The 22,552-nt window shown below is 44.5% G+C and overlaps 1 protein-coding gene across 1 annotated transcript; it reads right to left on the reverse strand.

The window, feature by feature from the left end:
* Nucleotides 1-2,278: 2,278 nt before the first annotated feature.
* On the reverse strand, nucleotides 2,279-13,613 carry Znf382 (zinc finger protein 382). Its single transcript, XM_042668019.1, has 5 exons — nucleotides 13,097-13,613; nucleotides 9,510-9,580; nucleotides 8,391-8,517; nucleotides 7,574-7,666; nucleotides 2,279-3,915 (listed from the first exon to the last, which is right to left on the reverse strand). Exons 1-5 carry the CDS (start codon nucleotides 13,137-13,139, stop codon nucleotides 2,513-2,515), a joined length of 1,737 nt encoding a protein of 578 aa, XP_042523953.1. The 5' UTR covers nucleotides 13,140-13,613; the 3' UTR covers nucleotides 2,279-2,512.
* Nucleotides 13,614-22,552: the final 8,939 nt, after the last annotated feature.

Here is a 22,552-nt window from a genome sequence, read left to right on the forward strand (position 1 = left end):
TCTGTCTAGGAAGCCTTCCATCAATACATATGTTGACGAGAGTCGTTTTGAAATGAAGCACGGCTTGATTTCTCTTTGTCAGGGCACCCCGGCCCCCAGTGTCTAGCTTGGTGTTTAATACACGGGGTATTAGTGGTGAGTGCCCTCCTCTGTGCCAGTTGTAGGTTCACTTGTTTAATGGAATTTTGTGTCCTTGAATGACCCTGCTGCTTTTATGTCTGTCACAGGACCTGAAATCAAACTATGGGCCACTGTCCCTGCCCTCTTCTGCTCCAGATTAGTGCTCTATCACTCTGAACCACCATGCCACTGCCTGTTTTCTAGTGGTTGGAGGTTAGAGTCTCACGGAGACTCCTGTTCGGGCTGGTTTTGAAGTACAATCCTCAGATCTCAGCGTCCTGAGTAGCAACCGGTGGGTGGCTGCTGCTTCATTTTCCCTCCAGGTTTATAATCTTATGGATTCCAGTTGCAAAGAACTGACCACCAAAAGAGGTACCCGCCTAGAAGTTCTGATTCTGGGAGAATTTTCCACCACTGCTATTATAAGCTTATTCACCCCCACTTGGGTTGACAGTCCCCACCCTGGGTCCCTTGCAAGCCAGGCCTGGCCCTAGTTGTCTATTCTCACCAGCTTCGGGTGCATCAGTAATGGAGTCTGGATACTAGTCAGTCTCACGCTGGTTCAAGTGTGTGATCACAAGGTGCCAACTATAGAATGTATTGTCTCTGCTCCAAGATGTTTCCCCTGGCTACATGACAGCTATAAGATATATTGGTTTTGCTACATGCTAGATACGTATTGTCTCTGTGATGGGATGTTTTCCCTGGCTGCGAACCAGCTATAGAATGTGCTGCCCTGGCTGTGGGATATCTCCGGTGTCCATCTGTGATTATAAAACTTTCCAGCCCTCCAGCTCCTTCTTTTGCCCTCAGACTCCTGTCACTATATCTATCTCTAAGGCTGCGAGAACAGTTTGCTACTCTCTATCCCACAAGAGATAGCCTGTCAGCCTCTACTGACAGTAAGCACTTCTTTCTCCTACAAGACTGTGTGTCGGAATGGTTCTCTGGGTCGGTGCTTACAGCTATCCTTTGGAGATATCCCAGCTGAGCACCAGTGGCTCACGCTTGCAATTCCAGCTACTCAGGAGGCTGAGCTCTTCAGTGGAAGCCAGCCTGAGCAGGAAACTCTGTGAGACTCTCCAGTCAACCACCAAAAACCAGAAGTGGAGCTGTGGGTCAAGTGGTAGAGTGCTATGAAACTCTTTCCTCAGATTTGAGTATTATAGGCATGAGCCATCAGCATCCAACTTTACTTATGCTTTTTCAGTAATTTAAAATATTCCTTTCCCTTTAGAATATATCATGCTGTGAGGTTAATTGTTTAGAAGTATTTACCAAAGCTGGTTAAACATACACATGTCTTAGGATCCAGCAGTTCCACACTCTTAAGTTTACACAATAGTGCAAGCAGAAGACAAGTATACGCTTAGAAGCATTATTATGACCTGAATGTAAACAACATCAAAGTCCATCAACAGTAGAACAGATCGCTATATACTCTTCTAATGGAATTATTTACAGAATGAAAATGAATGATAAGTAATATACAGAATATTTTTTGATTATAAATACTATACCAGATGAAAATAAATGAACTTCTGGCACATGCATTCACAGTTAAACATATCACAATGAATGACACCTATTATGAAAGAACACTTAATACATCATTGTAAAATTTACATAATAGTTATATTACATAAAACTAATAGGTCAAAATTGTGTTCACTTTGAGGATTAACAATTTTTTTTTTTGTCGGTCATGGGGATTGAACTCGGCCTGGGTGCTGTCCCTCAGCTCTTCAGCTCAAGGTGAGTGCTCTACTACTTGAGCTACAGCACCACTTCCACAAGTTTGTAAAGAGACATTTGTAAAGAGAAGTACAAGTTCCCATTTCCTTTCTTCATAGTGAGTCCATGGATCTCAAGCAGTTGGCCAGCTGCTTGTTATAGTCCACCAAAAGCTATGCACTAAAAGTAAAAACAGGGCTGAGAAGGTGGCTCAGTGGTCGAGCGCTTGCCTTGCATGCATGAGGCCCTGGGTTTGATTCCTCAGCACCACATAAGCAGAAACAAAAAACCCAGAAGTGGCGCTGTGGCTCAAGTGGCAGAGCGCTAGCCTTGAGCTGAAGAGCTGAGGGACAGCGCCCAGGCCCAGAGTTCAGGCCCCACAACTGGACCCAAAAAAAAAAAAAAAAGTAAAAACAATTTTATGTGTTTGTAGCAATTTAACAGGTTACATATTAAGCTTTTATATTCTAAGTGTTTTGTCTTTTATCAAGTGTTTGTGTGTGCATGTAGTTGTTTTACAAATTAGCAAGCAGTAAATATGTGGTACAGTATTTTAAGCCACTGAAAATTATTATACTTGCAAGCAGCAGCAGGTACAGGTTTCACTATGATGTAAAATGGTTTTTTTTTTTTGTTTTTTTTACAAAAGTGTCATGATTTACTGAATCCTGAGACTTTGTACCTTGTGAGTTTTCTGGTGGACAATGAGATTTGACTTACAACTGAAGAACTTCCCACATTCTTTACATTCATATGGTTTCTCTCCTGTGTGTGTTTTCTGATGTCGAATAAGGTTTGATTTCCTACTGAAGGCTTTCCCACATTGAGTACATCCATTGGACTTTTCTCCTGTGTGTATTCTGTGGTGAACTGTAAGGATTGCCTTCTGGCGGAAGGACTTCCCACACTCATTACAAATGTAGGGTTTCTCCCCTGTGTGAATCCTCTGATGGAGAGTGAGGGTTGTTTTTTGGCAGAAGGACTTCCCACAGTCATTACAAATATAGGGTTTCTCCCCAGTGTGCGTTCTCTGATGTACAGTGAGGGTTGTTTTTTGGATAAATGCCTTGCCACACTCATTACACTGATAGGGTTTCTCCCCAGTGTGAGTTCGCTGGTGATCGACAAGATAGGACTTCTTCCTAAAGGCACTTCCACACTGACTACATTCATAGGCTTTTTCCCCTGTATGTGTTTTGTGATGTCTCGTGAGGGTTGCCTTCTGACGGAACGACTTCCCACAATCAATGCAAAGATAGGGTTTCCCCTCTATATGGGTCTTCTCATGAAGAGTGAGGGCTGTCTTCTGTCTGAAAGCCTTTTCACACTGATTGCAAACATAGGGTTTTTCGCCTGTGTGAATACGCTGATGTTCAATGAGGTATGACTTCCTTCTAAAGCTGTTCCCACAGTAAGGACATTGAAAGGGTTTATCTTCTGTTTGAGACCTCTGTTGTACAAGAAAGCCAGACTTCCTACAGAGCAATTTGTTGTATGGAGAGGACTTCTTTTCCATAAGATGATGCAAATGGCCACTTAGATTTGACTTTTCCAGGAAGGCAATTCCATCTTTATTGTACTCAGAGGTTCTTTCTCCTTGATGAACTCTTATGTGTGCAAACAACACTCTTTTCATGAAGAAGGATTTGTTACATTCATTACATTCAAATGGTGGCTCTGCAGTTTGCACCTTTTGATGTTGAGCAATCTCCTGCTTTCCACTGAGGTCCTTCTCTGTTGATTTGTGGAGATTCACTGTGCGATGAACTTTCTCGTGTTTGGTACTGAGGACTGATTTCTCCCATCCGTTACTCTCACCAAGCTTCTCTCTTACAGGGTTTAGATTTCTAATAAACTCTGAAATGTTTTTCAAAAATTTTCTATCAGGTTTATAGTCACAGAGCGCTTTTGAAGTAATGTGGTTCTTGCTTAGACAAAGGCCTTTTCCATAAATATTTCTCTCTTTAATTAATTTTTTGTGATTGATAAATACAATAGATCTGGAATGTTTGCCTTGATATTTTTTGAGTTCCACTAAAACATCTTCAGCATTCTCATCTTCTAGGGAAAAAGATACAATTAAGATTACTATAAACTTTTATGTTAGGCTATGGATTGGATGTATATGCCAAGAACTCCCTGTTTTGATGTTGTAGTGTAGGAAAAGAATAGAATTCATTACCTTTTGATCTGGAAAAGGTACAAAACATAAACACAGGTTAGAAATATGGCTTAGTGGCAAAGTGTTTGCCTAGAATGCATGAGGCCCTGGGTTCAATTCCTCAGTACCACATAAATGAAAATTTAAAAAAAAATTTGAATCCATAAACACAATTCCTGCTACCATTCAAATGAGGAGAAATAGCATAAGAAAACTTGGCTGTGGGGCTGGGAAGGTGGCTCATTGGTACAATGCTTGCCTTGCATGTATGAGGCCGTGGGTTTGATTCCTCAGCACCACATAAGCAAAAAGAAAAAAGCCAGAAGTGGTGCTGTGGCTCAAGTGGTAGAGCACTAGCCTTGAGCTGAAGAGCTGAGGGACAGCACCCAAGCCCAGAGTTCAGGCCCCACGACCGGACCCAAAAAAAAAAAAAAAGAAAGAAAACTTGGCTGTCAAGCCGGGCGCCGGTGGTTCATGCCTTTAATCCTAGCTACTCAGGAGGCTGAGATCTGAGGATCGCAGTTCAAAGCCAGCCTGGGCAGGAAAGTTCGTGAGACACTTATTTCCAATAAACCACTCGAAAACCGGAAGTGGTGCTGTGGCTAAAGTGGTAGAGCGCTTGCTTTGAGCTGAAGAGCTGAGGGACAGTGCCCAAGCCCAAAGTCCAAGCCCCCCGACCGACAAAAAAAAAAAGAAAAGAAAAAACTTGGTATGTTGTAACTGAGCTGGATACAGAGGGTAATGCAGGGATACATGAGCAGGAGACAAATCGTGGAAGAGGGATTTTTCTTGGAATAAGAATCAGATAATGAAGTAAACCACTAAAGAGTACTAGACAGGAGCATTGTAACAAGTATAACTATTAGGCTGAGGTGAAAACCTATACATGTGTGCTTCCCTGCTTGCTGTACCTCATACTCACTGTTCCCAGAAAAGCAACGCTAGCCCCAACCTTCCTAGAAAATGCATAGAAGCAGCATGTGTGACACTTCCCTGAACTCTGCCTCATGTGCTTTTTCTCTTGGCTGATTTTCACCTTTCTCTATAGTATTCAGCAACTGTGACCACAGCAGCATTTGGTGGGTTCATTTAAGTTATGGAACCTATGGTTGGTCCTGAACTCTTATACGGTGTGAGAAGTTAGAGATCTGTGTGGATTACAGCACCCTTTAGCTTCTTAGCTAGCTAACAGAACAGGGATCTGTAAGTAACATGTAGAATTTGTCACATGATAAAACTTCTGGTAGGGGAAGAAGTAACAATGTTCTATAAGAAATGTAGTCATGGCGGGGCTGGGAAGGTGGCTCAGTGGTAGAGCGCTTGCCTTGCATGCATGAGGCCCTGGGTTCGATTCCTCAGCACCACATAAGCAAAAAGAAAAAAGCCGGAAGTGGCGCTGTGGCTCAAGTGGTAGAGCACTAGCCTTGAGCTGAAGAGCTGAGGGACAGTGCCCAAGCCCAGAGTTCAGGCCCCACAACTGGACCCAAAAAAAAAAGAAAAAAAAGAAATGTAGTCATGGGGTGGGAGGGGTGGGGGGAGGTTGGGAAGGGATGGGAAGGGTTAACAAAGGAGGAAGCTACAATGCTTGATAAGAAATGTTCTCATTATCTTGCCCGTGTAATTGTAACCCCTCTGTACAGTATTTTCACAATAAAAAAAAAAGAAATGTAGTCATGGACTGGGAAATTGGCTCAGTGGTAGAGCACTTGCCTTGCATGCATGAGGCCCTGGGTTCGATTCCTCAGCACCACAGCAAAAAGAAAAAAGCTGCAAGTGGCGCTGTGGCTCTAATGGTAGAGTGCTAGCCTTGAGCTGGAGAGCTGAGGGACAGTGCCCAGGCCCAGAGTTCAGCCCCCAAGACTTGACAAAAAAAAAAAAGAAAGAAGAAAAAAGTGCTCATTACCTTACTTATGTAACAGTAACCCCTCTGACATCACCCTTACAATAAAGTAAAATAAAAATTTAAAAATTTGGTAGTAAGGAACAAAACATTACAGTGCCATTTGATCAAATAGATAGCAAGCTGGGTGCTGGTGGCTCACACCTGTAATCCTAGCCACTCAGGAGGCTGAGATTTGAGGATCATAGTTCAAAGCCAGCCCAGGCAATAAAGTCCATGAGACTCTTATGTCCAATTAACCATCAGAAAACCAGAAGTGGTGCTATGGCTCAAGTGGTAGAATGCTTGCCTTGAACAGAAGAGCTCAGGGACAGCGCCAAGCCCAGAGGTCAAGCCCCATGTCAAAAAAAAAAGATTATGAGAATGAAAGAATAAAAAGCAAATGAGTAAAGATCTTTTTATTTTCCAGTGGTATTGGGGTTTAAACTCAGGACTTAGGACTTAGCTTTCCAGGCAGGTACTCCAGCACTTAAACAATGCTCTCAGCCCCTTTTTATCCAGGACAATCTGGACCTTGATCTTCCTCTTTAAGCTACCCACCATAGCTAGAATAACGATGTGTACTATATACTAAGATTTTTATCGTATAGTGGAGGGTAGGAGTGGCCTCATGAATATTTTGCCTGTGCTGGCCTAGAACATCAATCTTCTTTCTGAATAGCTAGTACTATATTATAAATGTGAGCCACCATGCCTGGCAATTCTTTTTTTTGCGGGGGAAGGGGGTCCAGTTAAGGGCCTGAACTCTGGGCCTGGGTGCTGTCCCTCAGCTCTTCAGCTCAAGGCTAGCGCTCTACCACTTGAGCCACAGTGCCACTTCTGGCTTTTTCTTTTTGCTTATGCGGTGCTGGGGAATCGAACCCAGGGCCTCAGGCATGCAAGGCAAGCGCTCTATCACTGAACCACCTTCCCAGCCCTGCCTGGCAATTCTTGTAAGCTAGTAGAGTAGGATAAATGGGCTGAATTGTCTACTTGCATTTATGCTTCACACAAAGCAAGTTGTAATTACAACTAAAGAATGGATCAGGGGCGGGGAAGGTAGCTCAATGGTAGAGTGCTTACCTCTCATGCATGAGGCCCTGGGTTCAATTCCTCAGCACCTCATAAACAGAAAAAGCCGGAAGTGGCACTGTGGCTCACGTGGTAGAGCGTTAGCCTTGAGCTGTAGAGCTCAAGGACAGCGCCCAGGCCCAGAGTTCAAGCCCCATGACCCACAAAAAAAGAGAGGAGAAAAAAAAAAAAGGATCAGATTATTGTGGTTCTCAGTACAAGAACTGAGACTGACAAAGCTCCTTTTAGGACACATCAGAAAGGTGCCTGCAAATGCCTAGTTCAAACTTTACTAATGATAAAAAAAAAAAAGGGGGGGGGGCTGGGAAGGTGGCTCAGTGGTAGAGTGCTTGCCTTGCATGCATAAGGCCCTGGGTTCGATTCCTCAGCACCACATAAGCAGAAAAAGCTGGAAGTGGTGCTGTGGCTCAAGTGGTAGAGCACTAGCCTTGAGCTGAAGAGCTGAGGGACAGTGCCCAGGCCCAGAGTTCAGGCACCATGACTGGCAAAAAAAAAAAAAAAAACACCTCAGGAGATCTGTAAAAGCATTCAAAGGTGCCAACTACCTGAGAGTTTATTCCACTGGAATTTTATCTGTACAGACTCACCTCCATAGTTCTGACTTGGAAAAATTCTCTGTGTCCACAGCTCTCCTCCTTGTTCCAACTTGCGGATCATATCGGGCTTAGCTATATGAAATCCTGACAACGAAAAATCAGATTTGATCTAAGCTGTATGGCCTTCAAACTGTTGAAGAGAAAAATATGGTTTCAAAGGAGGCCGAGATCTGAGGATTGTGGTTCCAAGCTAGCCCATGAGATTCTTTTTTTTTTTACATTTTTTGGGGGGTCCAGTCGTGGGGCCTGAACTCTGGGCCTGGGCGCTGTCCCTCAGCTCTTCAGCTCAAGGCTAGCACTCTACCACTTGAGCCACAGCATCACTTCCAGCTTTTTTTTTTTCTTTTTGCTTATGTGGTGCTGAGGAATCGAACCGAGGGCCTCAGGCATGCAAGGCAAGCGCTCTACCACTGAGCCAACTTCCCAGCCCACCCATGAGATTCTTAGGTCTAATTAACCAGCAAAAAGCCAGAAATAGAACTGTGACTCAATTGGTCAAGTGCCACTCTTGAAAGAAAATGTTAAGGGACAGTGCCCAGGCCCTGAGTTCATTCACATATTTATATTCACATATACATGTATTCACACACACACACACACACACTACAATTTCAAGATGGCAGATGTCATACACAGTAACATCTTACCAGAGTCAGTACTCTGTAGTAGACAAGAAAGGATATAATTATATTTTGTTAATAAAAAGAGATCTTTTATCTTTCATCTCTGAAAGTTCTGTATGTTTTAGGAATCACTGTATCTCTTAGGATATATATGACATTGATAGATTTAAGGAGTGTTTCCTTACCCACAGAAATGAAGTGGCAATAATTTTCCAACATCACATCCCTATAGAGGGCTTTCTGTGCATGGTCCAGCTGCTGCCACTCCTCCGCCGTGAAGTCCACAGTGACATCCTTGAATGACACTGGTCCCTGTAAGGGCATACTCTAGTTCATCCTGAAGTGATCGGAAATGGGTGAGAACTAAATATTGAAGGCCTGTTCTGACCAAGTTTACTGGTCACACTAGTTTTCTTACTTTGTGTTTTTTTAATCCTTGAAAATGCATTATCAGTATTTACTTATTACCTCATGCTAAACATATCAACTGAAATTACATATTTGTTCTGATGTATCTGGTTTATGGAGGATCAAAACCAGTTAAACCTTTATTCTGCTCATAAGAAGTTAGAGGCTAGGAGAGAGGCATACATGGAAATACATGCACCGTAGACATTACAGATGCAATGAAAGAAATATATACATGGGAAAATGTCACAATGCAAAGAAGAAAAAAAATTTTATTTTGGTCTCCAAGGCTTTGTTGAGGATATAAGGTTTTGTACTCACAACAGATTTGTTTTGTAGGAATACAGGGCATCAGCTTTTAAAAGTTCACGGGGAGAAGAAAACCAGTTAGTAAATTCAGGAAATAACTAAAGGCACAGTAGGGAACAGTCTCTGAACTCTATCAAGGAAAAGCAGTATGAAATTACACTGGATTATCTTCCTTCAAAGCACTGGGTCTCAGAATGGACTAAGTACATTTCCAACATATTCACAATTATGAATTGTTAGTAGTCGTTAGAAAAAAGCTCAAGGACAGCAGCCAGGCCATGAGTTCAAGTCCCAGGACTGGGACATAAACAATATGTAAATACTGCCTATAATCAGAAGGTGCACTTGGGGGAAGGCTTAAATGGAGAAACTGAGAATGGGGTTTGGAACAGGTAAGGTAGGAAGGCACTGAGCACAAAATTTTGGAACACACCATCCCAAGAGTTGTTAAATATTGTGCCTTATGGATATCTTACCCCAATCCAGGACCTCACTGAAGACCAATGCCAATTATCCAGGCAGTTTAGGTGACATTGCTGAACAAATGTTTCCTGTGATCCTATTTCCTAAAACAGGAAATACCTCACCTTCGGCATGGCTTGGACAACAGGAGATGATCCTTGTCTTTTGAGCTCTTCTTTCAAAAAAGAGAAATGTCCTACAAAGGCAAAGCACAAGGAGCCATGAGAGAACAATACTAGTTACTTTTCCTAGAGTAACTCAGTTAAATTTGTATTATCACTACTCTTTTCCTGTATATAAATCCAGGATACATGTTAGTGGGAAAATGGACAAGTCCTGCTCTCTTCTAACCAGAAACCTAGTTTCTTGCTGAGGCAGAATAGGTTTCTGTGGAATCTGTTGAAACTTAGAAAGGAAATTTTGTGTTTTGTTTTGAATTCCCCAGGTCTAATTTATTTATTTTTTTTTGTTTTTTGTTTTTTTGGGTCCGGTCATGGGGCCTGAACTCTGGGCCTGGGCACTGTCCCTCAGCTCTTCAGCTCAAGGCTAGCACTCTACCACTTGAGCTACAGCCCCACTTCCCGGCTTTTTTTCTTTTTGCTTATGTGGTGCTGAGGAATCGAACCCAGGGCCTCATGCATGCAAGGCAAGCGCTCTACCACTGAGCCACCTTCCCAGCCCTCTAATTTATTTATATATTTACTTTATTTATTTGGTCATGAAGCTTGACCTCTGGGCCTGGGCACTGTCCCTGCATTTGTTACTCAAGGCCAGCACTCTACCACTTGAGCCATAGTGCCACTTTTGGTTTTCAAGGGGTTTATTGGAGATAAGAGTCTAAGGGAGGGGCTGGGAAGGTGGCTCAGTGGTAGAGTGCTTGCCTTGCATGCCTGAGGCCCTGGGTTCGATTCCTCAGCACCACATAAGCAAAAAGAAAAAAGCCGGAAGTGGCACTGTGGCTCAAGTGGTAGAGCGCTAGCCTTGAGCTGAAGAGCTGAGGGACAGCGCCCAGGCCCAGAGTCAGGCCCACGACCGGACCCAAAAAAAAAAAAAAAAGAGTCTAAGGGATTTTGCTGCCCAGGTTGTCTTTGAACCGCTATCCTCAGATCTCAGCTTCCTGAGTAGCTAGGATTACAGGCATGGGCTACCGGTGTCCAGCTCACAAGTCTAATTTCTATCTTCCCTAGAACACAAGAATCTTTCAAGTTGTTTTTAGTCTGTCAATTTATTGTCAGCCTGAAGTTCATGATATTAACAAATACAGTTGAAATTTTCAATTTTCTATGGGGCTTGAATTCAGGGCCTGGGTACTGCCCTGAGCTCTTTTGCTCAAGGCTAGTGCTCTACCACTTTGAGCCACAGCATCACTTCTTGTTTTTGAGTGGTTAATAGTTATCGGAGATGAGTCTCACAGGGGACTTTCCTGCCCCAGCTGGCTTTGACACGTGATCTTCAGATCTCAGCCTCCTAAGTAGCTAGAATAACAGATGTGAGCCACTGGTATCCAGCTTAGTTGAAATCTTTGCCCATCAAATGAAATTTTGTAGTTCTAAAGTATATAATTATTATGAATGGAGAATAAGCTTCCATCAGTAAATTTAAAGACATCCCTTATTCTTTTCTATAATAGCATCTCCTTATAGTATATAGTGTAGTTCTATTCTCACAGATTTTTTTTTTTTTTTTGCTGGTCGTGGGGCCTGAACTCTGGGCGTGGGCGTTGTCCCTCAGCTCTTCAGCTCAAGGCTAGCACCCTACCTCTTGAGCCACAGCACCACTTCCAGCTTTTTCTGCTTATGTGGTGCTAAGGAATGGAACCCAGGGCCTCATGCATGCAAGGCAAGCACTCTACCACTGAGCCATCTTCCCAGCCCACAGATTTTTTTTTTTTAATTTCCTAAATTGACACTCCCTTCTGTTCCTCCCACCCAGGTGCCTAGGATCAAACCCAGTGTTGTCCATGCTAAGCAAAACATTCTATCAGTGAACTAAATCTTTTTTTTTTTTTTTTTGAGTCCGGTCGTGGGGCCTGAACTCTGGGTGTGGGCGCTGTCCCTCAGCTCCTCAGCTCAAGGCTAGGGCTCTACCACTTGAGCCACAGCACCACTTCCGGTTTTTTTCTTTTTGCTTATGTGGTGCTGAGGAATGGAACCCAGGGCCTCAGGCATGCAAAGCAAGTGCTCTACCACTGAGCCACCTTCCCAGCCTGAACTAAATCTTTGTATTCAGACTCTTCCTGCTCCTCCTCCTCACCCTTCCTCCGTCTCCCTCTGTCCTCTTCTTTGTGCCAGTTCTGGGGCTTGAACTCAGGCCCTGAGTGCTTACCTTAGCATTTTCACTCCAGGCTGCATTCTACTGGAATCACATCTCCATTTCCAGCTTTTTGTTAGGTAACTGGAGATAAGCATATCATGGACTTTCTCCTTAGGCTGCTTTGAAACTTTGTTCCTCAGATCTCAGCCTCCTGAGTAGCTAAGGTTACAAGCATGAGCCATTGGCATTCAGCTCAAATACTTTTTTTTTTTTTTTTTTGTCGGTCGTGGGGCTTGAACTCTGGGCCTGGGTGCTGTCCCTCAGCTCTTCAGCTCAAGGCGAGCGCTCTACCACTTGAGCTACAGCGCCACTTCCGGTTTTCTGGTGGTTTATTGGAGATAGGAGTCTCAAGGTCTCTCCTGCCCGGGCTGGCTTTGAACCTCGATTCTCAGATCTCAGCCTCCTGAGTAGCTAGGATTACAGGCGTGAGCCACCAGCGCCCGTCTCAAATACTTTTCAAGCTTAGAATTTTCAAGAGGAAAATTCACTTACATAGAAAGTGTTGAAAGTAGTAATGAGAGCTGGGGATGTAGCTCAAGTGGCATGAGACCCTGAAGTCAAATTCCCCACCACAAAGAATGTGGTGGTTGTGATTTTTAAAAAAATCAGTTTTTCTTGCCTTTCCTCAAGGAACACAGTGTATTTCCTATGCATTGTTTTTAGTTAGCATGGCATCACCAACTGGGTATTACGTAAATTCCTATTCAGTATTTATATTCCTATTTCATTTGCTACATTATGATTTAAATCTTTTGAGGTAAATTTAACGACAAGCTTCTGCTCATCAATCACTTAAATATTTATGTCACCAGTCATTAAAAAACTTCACATATGACAAGACAAAAACACGTGCAGTTATATTCATTCAGAACTTTAAGTCATACCCGTCATGTTTCACTCAGAACTAGAGCAAGCATACTATACAATTCTAGGCAAAATCAATCACATTCATAAATCACTTTATTTCCTCCACCTTATTTTTATTAGCATGGATTAGTAGTTGTACAAGTGAGTTTCCTTTTGGCATACCGATGTGCATAATATGTACCATGAACAGATCACAAATAAATCACAATCTCAAATATCACTCACAATCTTAAAGTAAGACACACGCAGAGGCTACAGTAGAACAACACGTCCACCTTTCACACAATAGCTGCTACGTCCCAGTGACACACATTCAAAATGCAGCTGGTGTGAATGGGGGTTGGTCAACCCCCAACACACACACACACACTGTTGTGCAGCGACCTGCTCCCAGCGTCAGAGCTTCCACGGGGGAAGGCTCACACAGGTAAAAATCTCCAGGTCAAGGCCACCATCCCCCGGGTCACGCCCACCGACCACGCCCCAGGCCCTGCCTTCTAGCTGAGCGTCTGGGTACCGTCGTCCCAATTACCAGGCCTGGCTGGGAGTCCCGGCTTCCTCCCTCGCCTCCCCATCGGGTACGACGCCCCGAGTCTGTTCTTTGGTTTCTGAGCATCCAGCTCCGTCCTCCGCCTCCTCAGGAGGCCTGGAACCCAACAGCATTGCCGGAGCCCCCGCTGAGCCGTGTGCGCCTGCGCACTCGCGGCCGAGGGGGGCGCTCCCAGGGGTCTTCGCGGCCGCGGCGGCGGACGCGCGTTAATTGCTGCGCGCGAACGCGCGCCGTTGCTCCGGTTTTATCGCGGTCTGCTTAGACTTCGATTGTGTGTGTGCTTTTTTTTTCCCTTAGTCCCCTAAGCCTGCGCATGAAGCGTAGGGTTCACGTTTCTCAGGCCTTGCGGTCACTGTTTTCTGTGTGGTGAGTTAGGGCGGCCCAGGTCCGGGTGGGAAAGGAAGCTCACCGGAGACTCTTCCCCTTCCACTCCCCACGGAGTTCCCGGGACCTGGATAAGGCCTGTGAAAGCGGAAGCCTCGCTTGTCCAGATGTCCGCTCCCGGAGATGGTGCTGGTGATGTGTGAGACTTTGTGACGGGCCCGGTGTGGGGACCCGAGGGTCCTGGGCGAGGAAACAAGCGTGTGGGCGTGGACGCGCCGGTGGGAGGACGCGCCGGTGGGAGGGGCTTGGTTCTGGTTGGATCCCGGGTATACGGGCGGGACCTGAGGCGGGGGTGGGGCAGTTTGGCTGATTCTCATTGGATCCGTGGCCGAGCGGGGGCAGGGACTGTTGTGACGTAAGTGGCTCCGAGCGGTGTTCCGAGGCGAGCCAGTGATCCTGGGACAACGCTGGAGACGGATGCCCGTTGTCTCGCTGTAGCCCCCTCTTCCCTCGAGGTCTCTCTTTTTCTTTTTCTGTGCGGTTGTAGGCCTAGGCGCTACTCCTGAGCGTCTTTGCTGAAGGGTAGCGGCTCTACCACTCGAGCCACAGCTCCCCTTGCGGCTTTTTAAATGTTTTAATTGGAGATGAATCTCAGGGACTCAGCCTCCCGAGTAGCGAGGAAGGATTACAGGCGTGAACCCCGGACGCCTGCTCTGCCCCTCTTTTCTTCCCTTCTCTGTCCTCCTTAATACTACTACCTGACATATGTAAATGTAACCCCGCTGTATATCATCCCTAAAACAGCAATGAGTAAAATTTAAAAAAAATCTTCCTCATTTTTCCTCCTTCATCTTTCCTCCTCCTCCTCCTCCTCCTCCTCCTCCTCCTCCTCCTCCTCCTCCTCCTCCTCCTCCTCCTCCTCCTCCTCCTCCTCCTCCTCCTCCTCCTCCTCCTCCTCCTCCTCCTCCTCCTCCTCCTCCTCCTCCTCCTCCTCCTCCTCCTCCTCCTCCTCCCCCCCCCCCCTCTTTCTCCTCCCTCTTTCTCCTTCCTCTTTCTTCTCCTCCTTGGAACTGCCTACAGCTCTTTTGTTAATCGTAGGAAAGAATCTGGTAGTCTTTCTTCCCAGGGTTGGCTTGGACCAGTGATCCTCGAATCTCAGCCTCCTGAGTAGCTAGGATGACAAGCGTGAGCTACCAGCATCCGCCTTTTGGCTTTTATGATGTAGGGGATTGTCGACCATATTCTAGTCTTCCCCATACTTCAGTCTGGGTATGTTTAACTTCAGCGATGGTTGGTGAAGAAAAGTGTTTTTAATTACTTTGTTGGGGCTTCAAGAAAGGCTAGATGTTTCATTATTCCAATTTTTTTCCTTTTTTTTTGCCAGTCCTGAGTCTTGAACTCTGGGCCTGGACACTGTCCTTGAGCTACTTTTGCTCAAGGCTAGCGCTCTACCGTTTTGAGTGACAATTCCACTTTTGAGGGTTTTTTTGAGTAGTTTATTGGATATGAGAGTCTCCAGGACTTTCCTGCTCGGGCTGGTTTTGAACCAGGATCCTCAGATCTCAGCCTTCTGAGTAGCTAAGATTTCAGGCATGAGCCACAAGTGTCTGGCTAGTATATATATATATATATTTTTTTTTTTTTTTTTGTCGGTTTTGGTACTTGAACTCTGGGCCTGTGCGCTGTCCCTCAGCTCTTCAGCTCAAGGCTAGCGCTCTACCATTTGAGCCACAGTGCCACTTCCGGTTTTCTGAGTGGTTTATTGGAGATGAGTCTCACGGACTTTCTTGCCCTGGCTGGCTTTGAACCGCGATCCTCAGATCTCAGCGTCCTGAGTAGCTAGGATTACAGGTGTGAGCCATCGGGGCCCGGCTTATATGTCTTTATGAATGCTTTTTCCCCTTCTGAATCCTCCATGGATAGCTCCAATTAAGAGCCAATACCTCTTCCTCATAATTTGTGACATGTTGTGAAGGATAGAGCCAAACAAGAGTGTCTACTATTGCTTGTCTATTCTCCAAATAATCTCCAGAACTCCTGTGTTCACACTTCTATCAAGAGCAAATGAATTGCAGGAGTGGGATCCCTACATCCTCCCTTATCATATTCTTTTTTTTTTTTTTTTTTTTTGGGTCCAGTCATGGGCCTGAACTCTGGGCCTGGGCGCTGTCCCTCAGCTCCTCAGCTCAAGGCTAGCACTCTACCACTTCAGCCACAGCGCCACTTCCGGCTTTTTTCTTTTTGCTTATATGGTGCTGAGGAATCGAACCCAGGGCCTCATGCATGCAAGGCAAGCACTCTACCACTGAGCCACCTTCCCAGCCCTCCCTTATCATATTCTTAGAAAAAGAACTGATGGATCTGTTTAATGCCACATTGTCAAACTGAGCTTCTCCACAGCCCTAAGTTTACAGATAGATTGGGTTTGTTATTTACTGTCCTCAAGACATACCAAAGATGGTAAAATGTTGTCTAACCTAAATGCCTAAGGAAGTGGATATAGTTTTAACAGTATATTATTCTGTAATAAAGTTTTCTTCATATTCTTCTTAGATTTAATTAGTTATTTATTTGTGCTGGTTCTGGGGCTTGAACTCCTGGCCTTGGCATTGTTACTGAGATTTTTTGCTTATGGCTAGTCCTTATCCACTTCACCCTCAGCTCCATTTGCAGCTGTGTGTGTGTGGTTAATTGGAGATAGTAGTCTGACAAACCTCCCAGGCTAGCTTTAAATTATGATCTTCAGATCTCAGCTTCCTGAGTACCTAGGATTGCGGGCATGATCCACTGGCACTTGACTTTAGATATTTTCTTGAAAAAGGGGATAAGGGTGTAGAATAATAGTGATATTTCTTTCCATTTGTAAACTGATACATTAACAGATGCATTTGGCTAATTATATAATTCCACAGTATGTAAAAAGATTTCATAGAATCAAATGTATTTTACCACTCTGATGTAACTGGGGTTTGAACTCAGGGTCCTCTCCCTGGTTGGCAACTGCTCTCCATTTGAGCCAAGCCTCTAGCCCTCAGATACATTGCTTCCTTTCCTCTTTCTTTTTCTTTTTCTTTTTTTGTCAGTCCTGGGGCTTGAACTCTGGGCCTGGGTGCTGTCCCTCAGCTCTTCAGCTCAAGGCTAACACTCTACCACTTGAGCCACAGTACCACTTCTGGCTCATTGGTTTTCCTGCCCAGACTAGCTTTGAATTGCAATCCTCAGATCTCAACCTCCTAAGTACTTAGCATTACAGGAGTGAACCAATGACACCTGGCTAGCACCTTTTTATTTATGGTAAAATGTTTGGATTTTATTATAGTTAAGAACAAACACATGGACTATGGACTATGAAATATGGATGTACATTAGCTCCTCTACAAGGTAGAAATGACCAGTTCTACATCTATTGATTTTGACTCACTTTTTGTAGATTAATTCCTGACATTAGTACTTAACCAACATACTTATGTGATAATTGATACCTAAATTTCAAGTCTACTGACTCCATGTTTTCCTATGCCTAAGTAGTATGATTTTGTTACACGGTTACCATTTTCTGAGCTATCTTTTTCTAGATTTCTTATCAGTATTTTACCCAGTCATTTATCTCCTTTGTTGCTCCTTTCTTTCCTAAGTTTTATTTCTGTGACACATTTATGAAGAAGTTGTCTTTCCCTTCTCCCCCCCTCTGCCCCCCCCCCTCCCCCCCCCCCCCTGCCACTAGATTTGGAGTCCAAAAATGAGACCAAGAGTTCATATGTAGGAAGGGTGTCATTGGTCACAGCACTTCTCAGTTGGGAATAATGGAAAGTATCAAATCATTGGCCTGGAAAGCTCCATTTTCAGTGAATGGCAAAGCAAAAGCAAAATTCAAGTTCTAGCACCTGAAGCTAAATGTTTCACTCAAACAAACATCCAGCCTGACAAAGCCCTATCACAAAAATTATAGCTCTCTCACATCACCTCCAAGAAGAAGGCCTGTGAATGTAAGGAACATGAGAATGTTTTCAGTTGGGACTCAAACTTTGATCAATTTCAGAGAACAGTGGTGAGAAAACCTTTGAATACAACCTTTGGGATAGATAATTCACATATACTACAACTGAATATTCACACTGTTGTGAAACCTTCCAAATATATGGGAATATATGATCATTTGTTTAATTTTTGTGAAGATCTTAATGGATACTTGAAAATTCTTCACAGTGGAAGTTCGATAAATCTGAGGAATACAGGAAGATCGTCAGTAGCATTGGAGAATGTTTTCCCAGTCAAAATGCCAATCATGGTGAGAAAGCCTATGAATACATGTTCTATGGGAAATCCTTCAGAATCAAGGCACAACTTGCCTGACATCAGAAATCCACACTGACAAGAAACCCTACAAATGTTCCACTGTGGCAGGGACTTCTGGTTTCATTCACAGCTGACTGGCATCAGAGAGTTCATACTAGTGAAAAATCTAAACACTTGTGAGAGGTATTTAGAATTAGTTCCCAGCTCCTTGAACATGAGTGAATTCTCACACAGTGAGAAGCAGTACACTTGTGCAGAAGGGCTATTGGAACCTGTAGAGAACATGCTTGGCATCAGAGAATTCTCACAGGTAAGAAACCCCATGAATGTAAGTCCTGTGGAAAGGTCTCCAAAAGTAGTTCATCCCAGGGCTGGGAAGGTGGCTCAGTGATAGAGCGCTTGCCTTGCATGCCTGAGGCCCTGGGTTTGATTCCTCAGCACCACATAAGCAAAAAGAAAAAAAGCCGGAAGTGGCGCTGTGGCTGAAGTGGTAGAGTGCTAGCCTTGAGCTGAGGAGCTGAGGGACAGCGCCCAGGCCCAGAGTTCAGGCCCCACGACCGGACCCAAAAAAAACCAAAACAAAACAAAAGTAGTTCATGGTACCACTTGAGCCACAGTGCCACTTCCGGTTTTCTGAGTGGTTTATTGGAGATGAGGCTCACAGACTTTCCTGACCAAGCTGGCTTTGAACCGTGATCCTTAGATCTCAACCTCTTGAATAGCTAGGGATACAAGCGTGAGCCATGGTTCAAGTAATTTAGTGCCATCCATTTTTTTTTAATTATTTTATTGTAAAAGTGATGTACATAGAGGTTACAGTTATATAAGTAAGGTAATGGGTACATTTCTTTCCTTTTTTTATTTTTTTTATTCCCGGTCCTGAGCCTTGAACTCAGGGCCTGGGCTTAGTCCCTGAGCCTCTCTATGCTCAGGTCTAAAGCTCTACCACTTGAGCCATGGTGCCACTTCTGGCTTGTTCTGTTTATGTAGTACTGAGGAATTGAACCTAGGGCTTCATGCATGCTAGGCAAGCACTCTACCACGAAACTACATTCCCAGTCCCTATTTCAGCATTTCTTGTAGTTGTAGAGTATTAGAGGCAATGGGGAATGCCTGTTCCCTGGAAGACCAGATAAGTAAAATGTAGTCACTGCCCTGACTTTAATGTTATCAGACAGACATCATAAAAATACTGTGCATAGTGAAAAATAAGCCACAGGAGACATTGTTCATAGTAAAACTACTCAACACACAAGATAAATGAACCCTATGTCATATTAATGGAAAATTAAGCCTAGCTACTCAGGTGGCTGAAATCTGAGAATTGAGGTTCAAAGCCAGCCACGCAGAGAAGTCCTGAGATTTATATCTCCATTAAACTAAACAAAAAAAAGTTGAAAGTGACACTGTGGCTCAAGTGGTAAAGCACTAGCCTTGAGCAAAAGAAGCTCAGGTACAGCTCCTGGGCCAGGAGTTGAAGCCCTATGACTGGCACAAAAATAAATACGACAGAAAAAGAAAATTAGGAGCACAGGAAAATATTTTCAAAGAGAAATAATACTGAGTCTAGGTTATTACTTTATTAGTTGTTGTTAGGTAATTTCCAAGAAGGGGAAAAAGATCTTGGGGAAAAAATAATCCTGGAAAAAAATAAAACAGTACAAAGAGAAACTACCAAGACACCCTTACGCATGACCTTTAGATATTGCAACTAGTATTTCCTTCTCCTCCGGGAACTCTCTTAGATGAAATGGGAAAGGGGAGTACAAACGGACTTCATCTGGGACTGTGCGTACTCTGCCTGCCCCTCAGCCACCATGGGATGGTGAGAGGGGATAATCTGTGTAATAGAGAATTCCGTTTTAGGGTCAAGGGGCCAGGCTGTCTTGTACACACACCTATAATTGTATAAGACAGGTAGTAACACTCTCCTCACTTCGCATGGCTGTCCAGTCACTCACACCATGGGACTCTAAAAGTTACACACCCACAGTCATTTGATTGCTCACGAAAGACTGCAGAATCATTGTAATCCTAGCTACTCAGGAGGCTGAGATCTGAGGATGCGGTTCAAAGCCAGCCTGGGCAAGAAAGTCCTTGAGACTCTTCTCTCCAATAAACCTCTCAGAAAACCGGAAGTGGCGCTGTGGCTCAAGTGGTAGAGCACTAGCCTTGAGATGAAGAGCTGAGGGACAGCGCCCTTGATCAGGAAAATTAGAAGAGAAAAAAGAGATTGTAGAATCACAATCCCCACGGTGACAGAGCCACAAAGTCACAAACTTCCGTATACCTGTATACAAAGAGAAGCACGCAGTAACACAGTCCCAACCCCATTCACATCAGATCACTACAATCCGAACAAGGGGAATCAAAACACAATAGTCACACAATTTCGCAACATTCTCTAGTTCGCCCTGACGAAACTGTCAGTCCTCTCCCCGGTCCCTAAAACTCTTCGCCTCTGGCATTGCAGGTGGCATCTCTTTGTAATAGCTGGAGTGAAAGGTACCAAGAGTCGGAGAGAGTGGAGCCGAGGTGAGGGAGAGCAGAGCTGCGGTCGGTCCGTCGCCTTCTGGGAAATGTAGTTCAGAGACGCCCAGTGGTTGGCAAGACGATGCTCCGCCAAGGGATGACCTCGGATTTAATAACCGCGTCTTGTAGCTCCTTTCGGAAAGTCCGCCCCACGTTGTTTTTTTTTAACCTGACTACGGTACTGCTCTCTTCCACAGGTAAAAACAGATTTTAACTTGAGTCCTAAATCGCAGCTCCCGGGCATTCCTGCCATCACCAGAGCGGGAAAGTCGCACACTTCTGACGTCAAAAAATGCCGGAAAGCGTAGACCGCTGCCCCCTGAGACTTCTGGGTAGTGTAGTTCGCAGTTTAAAGAAAGTGGAGGACGGGCCAAGAACGGTTCTGAGTTCCAGCCTACGAACATAGTGCGCAGGCGCGGTACCTGGCTCCCTATGGCAGTCTTTGTCTACTGGTGAGTTTTGGTTTGGGGTCTGCAAGACGTGGGTGTTTAGCATGCGACCCTTTCCAAGGAGGCAGAAGGGAAGGATTGGCGGGACCCGTGGACGGGTTTGAGGAGGGCGAAGTGGGGAATTTACCTCTTGTGATTTGCAAACGAGAGTTTTTGTGAATGGGTGTTGTGGGAAAGGTGGGTTGGAGGGGTGGACGACCAAGGTTTGGAGGGGTGTCGGGTTGTAGAATTAGTGGGAAACTGGTTCCACGTTTGCGAGAATGCATGGGTGGTTGTGTGAGTAGAAACCTCTTGTGCTCACTTTTCTAATTTTTTTTTTTGGTCGGTCTCGGGGCTTGAACTCTGGGCCTGGGCACTGTCCCTGCGCTCTTCAGCTCAAGGCGAGCACTCTACTGCTTGAGCCTCAGAGCCACTTCCGGTTTTCTAGTGGTTTTTTGGAGATAAGAGTCTCACGGATATTTCTGCTCGGGGTGGCTTTGAACCGCGATCCTCAGATCTCAGTCTCCTGAGTAGCTGGGATGACAGATGTGAGCCACCGGCGACCGGCTAATTTCTTAAATTATGAAGATGGCTTTTATGGAAATAGTGAAAGAGAAAAAGTCAAAGGATTGACTAGATAAGTAATTTACAAGGGTATTTTATATAAAAATTGACCTACTGTGGAGTAGAAAATGAAGTCAGCATTATTGTTGTTAAAGAAAACCAACTTGTTATTGGGTGCTAAGTAGGTTTTGAATTCCCTCCCTTCCTCCCTCCCTTCTTTCCTTAATGGGGCTTGAACTCAGGGTCTGGAGGCTATCCTTGAGCTCTTTTGCTCATGGCTAGCACTCTACCACTTTGAGCCACAGCCCCACTTCTGGGGTTTTTTTGTTGTTTTTTTTTGTGGGGGGGTCTGGTCATGAGGCCTGAACTCTGGGCCTGGGCGCTGACCCTCAGCTCTTCAGCTCAAGGTTAGCGCTCTACTGCTTGAGCCACAGCGCCACTTCCGGCTTTTTCTGTTTATGTGGTGCTGAGGAATCGAACCCAGGGCCTCATGCATGCATGCAAGGCAAGCACTCTACCACTGAGCCACCTTCCCAGCCTCCACTTCCAGTTTTTGAGTAAATAGTTGGAGATGAGTCGGGCACTTTTCTGCCTGGGCTGGCTTCAAACTTCTATCCTCAGATCTCAGCCTCCTGAGTAGCTAGGATTACAAGTGTGAGCTACCGATGCCCCTTGCATAAATCTTTTTCAGTGCAATGTTCTATGTATTTATAGGCCTGTTTTTATGTATTCAGTCTACAATTCTAGAATATTTTCTTGGTTCTGCAAATTCCTTTTCTTTTTTTTTTTTTGGTTGTACTAAAGATTGAATTCATTTGCTGGCAAGTTTTTGACACTTGAGCAACACCTCCAGCCTTTTTATTTCATTTTTTAGTTTTAGTTGTTTTTTAGTTTATTGTTGTTGTTGTTGTAGTTTTTGGCCAGCCTTTACCAATGCTTCCTATCTATCTGATATGTGTATCCCACCATTCTCAGCTTACTTGTTGTGAGATGGTCTCATTATCATTTTGTGCAGTCTGGGCTTGAACTGTGATCTTCTTGGACATCCTGGGTAACTGGAATTGTAAACAGGTAATGCCATGCCTAGGCCTATGGAAATTTTCCTTCACTTTTGTTTAGATTTTTTTTCTCAACTCCTCTACTGGATTTTGGACCTCATGAATTTGTTCATTAGTCCTTTATTTGCCAGTCCTGGGGCTTGAACTCAAAGCCTGGGCGCTGTCCTAAGCTTCTTTGGCTCGAGGCTAGTACTCTACCATTTGAGCCACAGCGCCCCTTCTGGCTTTTCCTGTTT

This window comes from Dipodomys spectabilis, unplaced genomic scaffold (genome assembly GCF_019054845.1).
Source record: "Dipodomys spectabilis isolate Male_0828 unplaced genomic scaffold, ASM1905484v1 ptg000422l, whole genome shotgun sequence".
Lineage (NCBI taxonomy): Eukaryota > Metazoa > Chordata > Mammalia > Rodentia > Heteromyidae > Dipodomys > Dipodomys spectabilis.

Excerpts from the sequence above, each read along its gene's own strand:
- Znf382 (XM_042668019.1), bottom strand. The coding sequence starts at position 13,139 with ATGGGGAGGCGAGGGAGGAAGCCGGGACTCCCAGCCAGGCCTG. Across the intron at positions 8,518-9,509 it reads TTGTCCAAGCCATGCCGAAG|GGACCAGTGTCATTCAAGGA; the intron begins GTGAGGTATTTC and ends ATGCCCTTACAG. Across the intron at positions 3,916-7,573 it reads TCCAAGTCAGAACTATGGAG|AAGATGAGAATGCTGAAGAT; the intron begins GTGAGTCTGTAC and ends CTTTTTCCCTAG.